Source organism: Salvia hispanica, chromosome 1 (genome assembly GCF_029641045.1).
Source record: "Salvia hispanica isolate PSC_SH4W2 chromosome 1, Shi_PSC_v1, whole genome shotgun sequence".
Taxonomy (NCBI): Eukaryota; Viridiplantae; Streptophyta; class Magnoliopsida; order Lamiales; family Lamiaceae; genus Salvia; species Salvia hispanica.
In genome coordinates, this window is record NC_142692.1 from 39,984,198 (window position 1) to 39,998,331 (window position 14,134).

General features: G+C 34.4%; 1 protein-coding gene across 1 annotated transcript; it reads right to left on the reverse strand.

Moving 5' to 3' along the window:
• Positions 1–10,778: 10,778 nt before the first annotated feature.
• LOC125224178 (Histone H3 K4-specific methyltransferase SET7/9 family protein) lies at positions 10,779–13,506 on the reverse strand. Its single transcript, XM_048127537.2, has 3 exons — positions 12,519–13,506; positions 11,481–11,709; positions 10,779–11,325 (listed from the first exon to the last, which is right to left on the reverse strand). The coding sequence occupies exons 1-3, from the start codon at positions 13,373–13,375 to the stop codon at positions 11,161–11,163; spliced, it is 1,251 nt and encodes a 416-aa protein (XP_047983494.2). The 5' UTR covers positions 13,376–13,506; the 3' UTR covers positions 10,779–11,160.
• Between the last annotated feature and the right edge of the window lie 628 nt (positions 13,507–14,134).

The window sequence follows — 14,134 nt, forward strand, 5'->3', positions numbered from 1 at the left end:
CCATTCAAACAAGCTCACATTATGTCAATAATTATTGTATAAAATTTAAATATCACTATTTCAACAAAATGTCAACAATACAATATTATCATTTCAAAATTTATAGCAACTACAATCATACATATGACAATTGCCATCATACCCTGTTAACATACTTTGTAATCCTTTGACACTTCACATATGAATTCATTTTTGTGTGTACAGAACATATCTATTATATAGGAACCATATGACTATATCAACAACAATTCAAACAAGCATACATTATGTTAAAAATTATTTTATAAAATGTCAATACCACTATATGAACAGACATCTTCTAATGTCAATAATCATAAAAATTTAAATACATACTACTTAACCTCAGAAATATTTTGCTGCTGTTTTAAAAAAGCAAAAATCGAACTCATCAGATAATTAAATAATGAAACCTAAAAATAAAATCTTTTGAATAATCAAACTGTGTTTTTCAAAAGTGAAATTGAAGTCATACAATTAATAAACGAAAGAAATCTTTAACCTGAATTAGTCGTTTCAGTACTTTGTGTTGATTTGCTGTTGACCTCCATTTCTGATGTCGTTTTTCCAGGAACGGTCGACGATACAACTGAATCACTTGTGTTTCTTTATCCGGTTGACATTCCTAATACTCTAAATCGATTTAGAAACCTGGAAAAGAGATGAAATCGGGTAGACGAAGGGTTTGAATATGAGAGAGTAGCAGAAATTTCTTTGAGCGGTAATCTATTTGTGAAAGAGTAGTTGGTGTAGAAATATTTATTATTCTGCTTTTTTATGACTTAGCGGAATAGTTTGTAGAGTAGATGGTTTTGAATTATATTTTTTTCATCCATTTTATTAGAAAAAAAGGCAGTTGACATTGTTAATATTTGAAAAAAGGCAGTTGACATGACAATTATTTAGTTATTGGCATTACATAGAGTTTATTTATATTTTCTTTTTTGTTTTTCACGTTTAATTTGTTTTATACTGAAATGTATTGTATGACCATAATTCATGAATATGTTCAAAATATTGAGTTATCTAAAAATTTTATATGAAGCCTATTGACAAGTTGTTCACATTTTTGCTAAAAGTTATTGACATTTGATAATTAAGGTATGGACAAAATGTTGAGTTTTTATATGGAAACTATTAACATGTTTTTTATGATAATGATGCCAGTGCATATTTAAAATTAAAAAATGAAGAAAAATAGCTGTACATTTTTTTTAGTTAAAACAATTGTTTTTGAGTTGTTGACATAAAATTCAAGTTGTTGACATTACTATTGAAGTTGCTTTACTGATTTCATAGTTGATATATTATTACAGGTTGCGTAGCTCAAATCGATATATGATAATTGTTTTACACATCCATCTAAAAAACATGATAACATCAAATATTCAAACCACTCTTTGTTCAAATCAAAATAAAATAGTTGTTTACTTATTGGTTCTACGGCTAAACCATTCCTTGTACTTGTTCTGTAACGCAGATAATCTTTGCTTGTTTGCATTCATCCAGATGTTAGCATGACATATCATATCCATACACTTCTTGTTGCTCTCTGATGTAAGCATTGCTTCGCAATATCTTCCTCTGAGTACCTGTAGAATCTTCAAGCCGCGTGGAGTAAAGCCAATATCCCAATCCCTTCCCTTCCTGCAAAAGTATGTCTCCATATGTCTCATCGTATAAACACCATTGTCTTCTTTATTGGTGCTTGTGGCCCAATCTTAAGGAATAACCTTGTAAGGAGACTTCTTTATATTTTATGATAGATCTGTCATGTTATTCTCTATAAAGTATGCCTCAAACATATCTTTCTGCAAATATATAAACAACTAAATTAAAATTTGCATACAAAGCATTTTAGCAAGATACATAAATTATGTCAACAAAAATCTAAACATAATGTTAGCTATATTTAAAAAAGTATACCAGTATTGCAACATCAAAGCTATACTTTTCCAAGGGATTCTTGTCTCTAGGTGGTTTGGCACTATCAATTATCTCAATTTTGTTCATCCTCATCCAGGATACCACAAGATAGTAATAGCCACTTTTAAAAACAGGGAAGAATACCTGTATTGTATGTTAGATAAAATTAGAGAAAAGAATTTGACAACTCCTGTCGAAAACTATGTAGGTGAAACTGTGAGATCTTTGCACAAAAATAAATTTGTTACCAAATCAATCTTTCTCCAATCGAAATCTTCTATTGTTCTAATCTCCTGTTGAATTCGCGACACAAAGTTGTTCTGGGATTGTAATGGATCCCAATGAGGCTGCCGATTTGTTATATTCAAATACTGCATTTAACATTTTTTGTTAGTGAAATTTGTCATCCAAATAGTTGACACAGAAATTTAGATTACTCACGCATGGGGATGTTGTCAAAACAGGCGCGGAGGTGAAGATTTTTCCCTTTCTCTTTCCTTGTAGTTCAGGTGTGCTGCCCATACATCAATTACACCTGTACTGATTTCTGAATGAGGTTTCAAAGATGAAAACACTCATTTGCTAGCCCAAACAAAGCCCTTAGTGTAGACACATGAATCACTGAAATGAAAGCGTGCAGACAACATTTAAATATCATTCATAAATTATGTCAACTGCATGGAAATATAAAAGGATTGTAGAGATTATTCAAAGAATTAAATTATGCATACTCATTTGTTCCTTCAGTTTCTACTATGTAGTAGTAAATATCTCTTTCGTCTGGGTTCAGGGTTGTTTTCATATGCACGGCTCGTATTTCAAATGGTGAGCGTAGCACTGGGCTAGGACGCATTTCAGCACGATTCCGTTTATCTCTAACTTCAGCCAGTGGAATCTCAGAGATCGGAACAAGGTTCGGATGCTGTTGTCAGTGAATTTAATGTTAGTTGCAATTACAAATCATGTCAACTATATTACACTAACTGTTTCAATAACTAATATGATTATGTCAACTACACTACATATCATGTCAACTGCACTACATATCGTGTCAATAACCGTGTCAATTACATTTTAACAACTATTACAAGCAATGTAAACAATAATTCATTCATTTTTTTACCTTGTAAACAATCATTCTTCTTTCCGTGTTTTCAGGAGTTTTTTCTTTTTCCTCATGCATCTTCCCTTTCCCTTTATGTTCTTGTATTTGTATGTTCGATTCAGGAGGAGTGTCATACAGTGTTTCAATACCTTCTCTCATCATATACTCAACAATTGAGCATGCAGTTGCATCCTCCATGTCTTCCTGAAACTCCATGCTATACCATGTCAATTATATTTTTATCTATGTCAACTATGATATCCACAATGTCAATAACTAATATAAAATTATATACAAAGATTCAAGAGTTTAATATAATCATTATAAACTGTACATGTTCATTTATGATATCAACAATAGCATTTGTTGCCTTGATTGCTTCTTCATTGTTGCTGATTTCAAAGTCAGTACATGCTTTTGATAATATATGCAAGGCATTTTGTGTTCTTAAGTCTATATCAGCTTCATCTTCTGCTTGAATTTCAAACTCACTTCTCATGTTCTCAAATCCTATAGTTGATGCTTGAATATTGACATGTGCAGGAGATTGATTTGCTGGTGATGTCCTATCAGCTTCATCTTCTGCTTGAATTTCCAACTCACTACTCTTTTCGAATTCTATAAGTGATGATTGATTATTGACTTGTCCAGGAGATTCAGTTGTTGGTGATGCTCTATCAGCTTCAACTTCTTCTTACATTTCCAACTCAGTTCCACTGTTCTCAGATTCCATAATTGATTCTTGAGTATTGACATGTCCAGGATATTCAGTAGTTGGTGATGCCCTATCAGCTTGAACTTCTACTTGAATTTCCATCTCACTTCCTCTGTTCTCAGATCCTAAAACTGATGCTTGAGTGTTGACATGCTCTGAAGCATTGGCTTCTTGTTGTTGGAGAGATGGGGATGCTGTCTGTGGAGATCCTAGTACAGCTGTCAAGATAGGAGAGTTTGATTCATTATCACCATCACACATCATGTTCTCCTTGCTTTGTTCATCTTCTTCAACAGTCTGTCTGACCTCTTCAGGATTATCAACTGGTGATGTAGGTAAATTTTCTCTATTTCTTTCTTCTATAGCCTGTTCAAAAATTAGTTCAACAATGTTACTTTCTAAACTGTAGGAGTAATCCACTGTCAACTAAGAGAAACATATATCAATAAAATGATGTACTAATCTAAATATAGGTTGATTATGTGCTTACTTTATCGAAGAAATCTCACAATCTGAAAGTTGGAAATTCATTCAAATCTTCAAGTGTTTCGTTTTCTTTTTCAGCATTCCGTATTGAGTCAAATACCACTTTCCAGTTATGAACAGCAACATTGTTGTCTATATGAAATGACTGGGACAAATGCAGGAAAGTGTCACTCACAGATACAACCGGAGATTTTTGGCTTCCAATTGTGCTTCTAGCAATGTCACAAACAAATCCGAATAAATCATTATTCTTGATCTGTGAAGAAGCTTCTTTGAGGAATCTAACAAGATTGGTCCTGCCATCATTTATCTGATTGATGTATTTTACGACATTTTTCACCATATCTGATGGGAGTATGTTCTGAGAAGAAGACCTTACTCCACTGCCATCTACATCAACACTTTGTTCTTCATTCTCTTGCTGCTGCTCTTCATTTCGAATGTATCTCTTCTTTATATTTCCTAAACCAAAAACTCCTGCACTGATCTCTCTATCTTCTCTAGCCTGAAGATACTCACTTTTCCATCCTTTCATTAATGGAAATGTCCGAGGAACAGGACGTTTGTCTTGTATAACCCTGTCTAAGTAGCAGAGCTGCATATGTTAAAAAATGCATGTCAATTACTATTGTATCGTGTCAACTCAATACAAAAGCCACTTAAAATAACTAATACAGCTTATGTCAACTATAGTACGAGCTATATCAACTACACACACAACCTAATGTAATAATGTTAATAATCAACAATGCAAAATGTAAAACATACCATAAGGAAAGGGAAGTGGTCCAGCAAATGCATTCTTCTCTGTGATTGACCAATTTTGTTTTGCAAATTTGAGAACAGATATTACATACGAACACCAATTTACATTGTCACGTTATCCAGATCATCAATTATCTCTCCAATCTTAGATTTTACCATTCCACATGTTGATTGCTCAATCAATGTTTATTCTAGCAATAACAAAAACATTGTCTTAAACTGCCTTCCTCCTTGAAGATCATTCAACATAACCTTTAAAATATCGTTATGGTTCACACTTTCTTTTTTCGTACCACATTTCTTTGCTATCTTCCTCATGAAAGCTGCATTACTTTTACACTTATCTCTAGAATAAGTAATGTCACCTCTTGGGAATCCATATACAAGCTCCACATTCTCTTCAGTGATATGAATTATTTTACCATTATTAAGCTTTATCTTGCACTTATTCTCTTCAAAAAAATTTAATAATACTAATGCTAATCTGCTAGGAATGTAATCAATCTTGAAATGTAGGACACTCTCGAAACCCAACTCCTTCACAGAATTAATCTGTTCCTCATTCAGTCTGCTTATTGCATCAACAAAATACATCGGCTTCCTTTTCACTAGAAGCCTTTGAGATAGATTTTCAGCAATAACAATTTGTTTTCCATCCTCTACACTTTTCTTTTGCTTTTTGTTAACAATAATTAACTCTTTCTGAGATACTGAGGTACTCCTTTTTCGCTTGGATGTTCTTCTGTTTTCTGGTTTAAAATCAAACATAATAAATCTATATCAATTATACAAAGTATCATGACAATAACAAGTGTACTCTGTTGACATCAAGTGTGTGTATATTACTAAAGTTATTTCATTAGATATACCAAGCACAATTAACAGAATTTCAGGCATTAAGTATGCTCTGTCATTAACAGGTATTTTTCATATATAGTTAGAACAATTATATTATTACTATTATGTCAATAGTTAAAGTTAACATAACTTGTTGATTCTTTAATAAAGTTTATGGCAAGTATACTCTGTTTATATAAATATTACTATGTCAACTATTATTTAAACAAGCTTAGAATATGTCAATACCTATTGACACACTACTACAACTATACATATATTTTCTACAGCCATCCTAACAGCCATTGAAACAAGCATACCCTATGTCAATAGTTGTTCACATACTACTACAGCCATACATTTGTATTTTTTTCTACAGCCACTCTACAAGCATACAATATGTCAATATTATTATGTAAATACCTATTCAAACAAGCATACACTACTGTCATTACTGTCAACAGTATATTATTATAGCTATGTCAACAGCTAGTATATAAAATGTCAATAATCTTAAAATTTTAAACAAATCCTTAACCGGAAGGTGAAGCTTCTTCTCTTCCTTTTTTTTCAGCTGCATTTTTCGTTGCCATCTTTTCCGATTCTACAATCGCAAATCAACAAAAAAATTCAGCAAATATCGAATTCATAAAAAACGAAATCGAGATGTTTATTAAAACACCAAAATCAAAGCAATATACTTAAAATTTGAATCAATTTCTTAACCTGAAGAAGTGGCTTCATGCATTGCCGATTTTGACTGTTGTTCCTCAGCTTCAATTGATTTTTCAACCGATTCTTTCCGATTTTCCTCTTCATTCGTTATTTAGATCAGCGAGATTTTGAATATCAGCGAGATTTTGCAGATTTTGAAGAGATTCGAGTTCTATGAATTTGATGAAGATGAGAGAGATTTGAGATTTTTGAAGAGAGATTTTTGAGAAACTTTTAGAAACTGATTTGAAATCAGTTTTGAGTTTTACGATTTTTTTTATTAATGAAATTACGATTTTACCCCCCTTGTTGATATAATGTTGTATTTGTTGACATTTTGTTTAGTTTGTGGATTAGTGGCCCATATTGCATCTCATTTCTCAATTTAGCTAAATAATCTCAACCTAACAAGACCCTATATATATAATATATATATATATATATATATATATATATATATATATTTGATCTATGAAGACCAGATTTAAATACAGAAACGCAGAACGCGGTCATACGTAGGGCATTTTTAGGTCATAGTTAGTTTATTTTTAGGTCATGCTAACAAAGCATGACCTAAAATGATCTTAACATGACATAAACCCAAATCTTATAATATGACCTAAAACTGCTTAATTATGACCTACCGTATTTTTGATTAATTATTGACCATTAGATCATCTAATCCTAGGGCCAAGATTTGGGCTGCATTTTTGGATTTAAACACATACTTATTTTGATCATCTCCCTATATATATATATATATATATATATATACACACACATAGAGTTGCATTATCCACAAATCCACTCTTAAAGACCGAACCACCGAACCATACCAAATTAGGGTTTTTAGATCTAATTTTTTATGGATGAGATACACAAATTTATAAATTATTTTCGCCTTCATCACGAGCCTATTTTAATTCATCTGAAGGTAAATAAGGCATACTAACATGTTACGAAGATTTAACTTCATTCCAGAATATATTACTTCATTCCAGAAGGTTTTTACTTCATTCCAATAGGATTATTACTTCATTCCAGTACGTAAATGCGGTTTCGCTGTCGCGTGTCATTCTTCTCTCTACAATATCTATCACCACCTCCACGGCTTGATATGATTTAATAAACACATGGAATAATGTAATAAATTATTGGAATGAAGTATGTGTAGAGCATTTGAAATCCTACTGGAATGAAGTAAAAATCTTATCCAATGAAGTAATAATGTTTCTGAATGAAGTAATAAACCCACTTGAATAAATTGCATTTTAAAATGTTAATCAAGTAAAAACTCAAGTCAATGAATTTGAATGAAGCATATGGTGAATCATTTCAAAACCTACTGGAAGCAAGTAAAAACATGTTGTAGTTTCAAGGTATTACGTACGGAATGAAGTAATATACCTATACAATGAAGTAAAATGGGCTTGTAATGAAGCAGAAAAAATTTACACAGCAGCACATCTCATCAAAAACACTAGATCTAATGGCCCAGATTTGGTCTCTAGTTCGGTCTTTAAAATTGGTTCGACATTGATCACAACTTTATATATATATATAGAGTCTCATTATCCACAAATTCACTCTTAAAGACCGAACCACCGAACCCTACAAAATTAGGGCTTTTAGATCTAGTTTTTTATGGATAAGATACAGAAATTTATAAATTATTTTCACCTTCATCACGAGCCTATTTTAATTCATCTGAAGGTAAATAAGTCATACTAACAGGTTACGAAGATTTAACTTCGTTCCAGAATATATCACTTCATTCTAGTAGGTTTTTACTTCATTCTAATAGGTTTTTACTTCATTCCAGTAGGTTTTTACTTCATTCCAGTACGTAAATGTGGTTTCGCTGTCGCGTGTCGTTCTTTCTCTCTACAATATCTATCACCAACGCCATGGCGCTAATATGGTTTAATAAACACATGGAATAATGTAATAAATTATTGGAATGAAGTATGTGTAGAAGCATTTGAAGTCCTACGGGAATGAAGTAAAAATCTTATCCAATGAAGTAATAACGTTTATGAATGAAGTAATAAACTCACTTGAATAAATTGCATTTTTAAATGTTAATCAAGCAAAAACTCACGTCAATGAATTTGAATGAAGCATATGTTGAATCATTTCAAAACCTATTGGAAGCAAGTAAAAACATGTTGTAGTTTCAAGGTATTACGTACAGAATGAAGTAATAGACCTATATAATGAAGTAAAATGGGCTTGTAATGAAGCCGAAAAAATTTTCACAGCAGCACATCTCATAAAAAAAACTAGATCTAATGGCCCAGATTTGGTCTCTAGTTCGGTCTTTAAAATTGGTTCGACATTGATCACAACTCTCTCTCTCTCTCTCTCTCTATATATATATATATATATATATAGGGAGAGTCCCATTATCCACAAATCCACTCTTAAAGACCGAACCACCGAACCCTATCAAATTAGGGCTTTTAGATCTAGTTTTTTATGGATAAGATACAGAAATTTATAAATTATTTTCGCCTTCATCACGAGCCTATTTTAATTCATCCGAAGGTAAATAAGTCATACTAATATGTTACGAAGATTTAACTTCGTCCAGAATATATTACTTCATTCTAGTAGGTTTTTATTTCATTCTAATAGGTTTTTACTTCATTCCAGTAGGTTTTTACTTCATTTCAGTACGTAAATCTCGTCGCGTGCCGTTCTTTCTCTCTACAATATCTATCACCACCGCCATGGCGCTAATATGGTTTAATAAACACATGGAATAATATAATAAATTATTGGAATGAAGTATGTGTACAAGCATTTGAAGTCCTACTGGAATGAAGTAAACATCTTATCCAATGAAGTAATAACGTTTCTGAATGAAGTAATAAACTTACTTGAATAAATTGCATATTTAAATGTTAATCAAGCAAAAACTCACGTCAATGAATTTGAATGAAGCATATGTTGAATCATTTCAAAACCTACTGGAAGCAAGTAAAAACATGTTGTAGTTTCAAGGTATTACGTACATAATGAAGTAATAAACCTATACAATGAAGTAAAATGGGCTAGTAATGAAGCAGAAAAAATTTTCACAGCAGCACATCTCATCAAAAAAACTAGATCTAATGGCCCAGATTTGGTCTCTAGTTCGGTCTTTAAAATTGGTTCGACATTGATCACAACTCTATAGGGATGTACTAAGATGACAACCCTCTTTATTGTAACACCATATCACTATTTTAGGCCATTGGATCTGAAAATCGTGTGTTTGTCATGCTACCACGTGTAAAAACACGGAGGGGTAAAATAGGAAATTTATAATTTTACGTTACCAGATTGCAGTGTTGTTCATTGAATATTGCAGTCTTACCACAACAATATTGCAGTTTACCACGACTGCAATATCTAATACAGTAGACTGCAATATCTAATACAGTAGACTGCAAACCCGTGTTATATATATATAGGGGTGCACTAGGGTGCCACCATAGTTAAAATAACATCATACCACCAATATAGTCCGTTAAATCTCATCAATGGACGCCTAGGATTAAGTTTCGTGAAAAAACACGGGTTTGCATTCTACTGTATTAGATATTGCAGTCTACTATATTAGATATTGCAGTCGTGGTAAACTGCAATATTGTTGTGGTAAGACTGCAATATTCAATGAACAGCACTGCAATCTGGTAACGTAAAATTATAAATTTCCTATTTTACCCCTCCGTGTTTTTACACGTGGCAGCATGACAAACACACGATTTTCAGATCCAACGGCCTAAAATAGTGGTATGGTGTTACAATAAAGAGGGTTGTCATCTTAGTACATCCCTATATATATATATATATATATATCTCATATTTCCCTATAAAACTAATAGTGCTATAAAAGTGAGATGCGTGTTCCACTAAATTTTCACTAATTTTCTTTTACATAGTCTTAATACTCGTAGTTAGTCAATTGGAAACTCTTATTATTCTGAGACGAATAGAATATACGATAAGAAGAAAGAAGAAACATGAGGTATACTGAGTAATTCATTTTGAATTAGTTAATATTCATTCATAAATATGTTTAAATATAAAATACCTAAACAATCCATGTTCATATATATGACTACAAGAAAGAAACTACTCCTATATCTTTGCCTTATCCAATAAAGAACTCGTTCTGGCAAGAAATGGATATAACATGGTCTATGCAAGATTCTGACAAATAGATTTGATTTAAACCTTTACTGGTTTTCCAAGCATGAACAAGAAAACCAGCAAACAAGAACTGACATTATAGATAAGATATTCATCCAATAACAAACAGACAACAGGCTGGGATCATGAATTTTGGACTCAAACACAACAAAATCATGGGCCTCATCCATTCAGTTTGACCCACTCAAAAGTAGAGAAAAAGGGAGCCAAAAAAGATTTGATCTTCCATGAAAAATGATTCATTTTTTTCTCCATGGAAGGATGATGTATACATGGATCCTATGTACAGATTGATGTATGGTCGACCTACTCGGAGCACGCCTCCCTCCGGCTTATCGGGGTGGCGATTTCTTTCATTGCCCCTTTAATAGGAGCCCGGTCGCGGGCCAGGTATTTAACAGTTAGTGTCGCAAAACTTTCGATTGGTCCTATTCTGAACTGCCTTCACAGCAGCAACTCTTGCAGCCGTGGCCGCCTTGTTCGCAGCAGCCACGGCCGTCTCCACCTTCTCGTCCACGCGCCGCAGGTGGATCGCACTTTCTGCCGTCTTTCTTGCAGCCTGCCATCGCACAAGAAGAGGTAAAACATCAACATTGTGCAGAATACTCCCTCTCGTCTCACAGTAATTGACACATTTCCAATCCAGCACGAGATTTTATGTAAGTAGAGAGTGTGTGTGTAAATGTAACCCTCGTCCAAATTCTCAATATATACCTGGACGGCGCGAAGAACTGCGTCTGATATAGGGGGGAGGGGCGTTGTGAGGCTGCCACAGTCCCACTCGCCGGACCTGTTCATTCCGTTTCTGAACGTGTACGTTCCGTAGCCCTGCTTGCGCCCCTCGTGCCACGACCCCTCGTAGCAGTGGCCGTTGGCGAAGTGGTAAGCTCCGAAGCCGTGGATTTTGTCTCCGAAATACTCCCCACCATATCTATCTCCATTCCTACAGAAGCAAGAGCTTGATTTAGACTTAAGATCAATCAAGCAAGAGGTGAAACAGAAACAGATGTTCAAGAAAAGTGGTGGTTGATTTCTGGTGAAATTTCCTCAACTGATTGACTGGTGAAGACTGGTGAAGACAGAGACATCAAAGCTGTATAACAACTTGTGCACTATTCAACATCATTAATCACAAGTTGCAAAACAAATTTTTGGAGTAATATACAAAATTTAGACATCTAATTCCCAATTGAGCATCAAATCCAACTAATTCTATACAATTGACTCATGAGACCAAATGAATCTATAAGGTAAACATTAAACACACACATCAAGCACAGATTTTTCCATTTTGGGACATTATCTCATTTAATCATGTCTCATTCAAGCAACACAAAACCATCAAATTCCACACATAAAAGCCTGCAAACAAATTCATGAACTAAGAATAGGGAAAAGGGATATCACAAAAATCAAATCTTTAGCCAGAAATAATTTTCCATTTTGGGAAAAACAGATCATTATCTCATTCAATCACATCTCATTCAATCAACACAAAGCCATCAAATTGCACACAATAAAGCCTACAAACAAATTTCAAGAATTGAGAATATGAAAAAAGGATATATAACAAAATCACATCTTTAACCTGAAAGATTTTTTTCTATTTTGGGAAACAACAGATTATTATCTCATTTAATCCCATCTCATTCAATCATCACAAACCCATCAAATTGCACACACAAAATCCTCCAAACATACTCAAGAACTTCAAATATGGAAAAAGGACACAATAAAAATCGAATCTTTAACCTGAAATGGTAGCATCCAAGGCCATGCTTAACACCATACTTGAACTCCCCAACGTAACAGCTCCCATCCGCGCAAGTCTGCACTCCAACGCCATGGCTCTGCCCATTACACCACTCTCCGGCATACGAATCCCCCGTATAAAACTTGTACACCCCGTATCCATGGCGCAGCCCTTGCTTATACTGCCCTCTATACTTACTCCCCTTCGCCCAGCTCTCAATCCCATACCCATCATACCTCCCATCAACCCAATCCCCTTCGTATTTCCCGTTCACAACGAAGCTATAAACCCCACTCCCATTGCACTTCCCATTGTGAAACTCACCCTCGTAGAAATCGCCATTGGTGTAACACTCCACACCTTCCCTCACCACAACAACCTCTTCATTCTCCTCCAATTCCTCCGAATTCGGCTCACCGATGAACCACTGCACCGGCTTGGCTTGACTCTTCGAGGTAAAACAGCAACACGAAAGCCCCAATCTCCCATCACAGAGCCCCTTACACAAAACGAAGCTTCTCCCAATCAAAACCCTGTTTCTCGAAACGAGGAAGAGCAACGCCGCGACGAGGATTAAGGCAAGGAGGAGACTCTCCGAGGTGGAGGCGCCGTCCCAGTTGAGAAAAGCGTAGAGAAGAAGGAGGAGAAAGGCGAGAAACGGGAGGGGATTAGGTCGAACAGGTGGTGGGCGTGGATTTCGGTGAGGCTTCTGCTCCTCGAGGTCTGCTATTTCTTGATCGGAATCAATCTCGCTCACTGACGAAAGGCTCTGAATCGATGAACGGACGGTGGGGGAGGAGCGGAGAAGGGAGGAGTTGGTTCTAGTGAGCTTCAGCTGGCTTTTCTGACCGTCCATTTTTAGGCCGAGCTCCGCCGTTGGATGGGATTCGGCGCCGGTATCATCTCCGGGGGAAGCAGAGATTAGCGTAGAAGAGAGTTTGTTGTTGCGTGGGTGAGAGAGGAAGAGTGTGTCTGAAATTTTAGAGAGAGAGAGAGAAGAAAGAGTTTGAAGCTGCGGAAATGATCAGACTGGTCCGGGTTTTTTGAAGAGGAGGAATATGGTGGGGCCATCTGCGTTTGATTGTGACCGTTGATTGAAGATCTACGGTTCAGATTGGTTCGAGATTCTCCGCCGTCGGATGGGGGGATGAAGAAGACGATGAGAAATGAGAACCAGATATTTTTACCGAATATTATTATTTATTTACTTTGCGTATTTTTTTTATTTTGCTTTTCATTTTTTCTTGGCGGCGTAGTTTTATTGTGACGATTAATTTAAGATAAATTATAGTGCTAAGGAAAAATCATGAAATTATGTAAATTTTGGCTTATTTTCAATTTTGAAAAATATCAACAATATATTAAAAATTTACTCTTAAGCCACCTATATTTTTTTGTTGTGGGAAAATTAAGAATAAATCCAAAAATTTTATACTCCTAGCTTTTTTTCCTGATTTTTGTAGTTTTATTACGGATTGGATGCTTCAATTTGCCTCAAAAGTATATAGGAAAATAGTAATCTCTTTATTTTGATAAGAAGAATCTTACTTTGTACCGTTTTTATATATTTACTTTTATAATGGAATATGAATGAAATGAACTAATATAGTAAGTA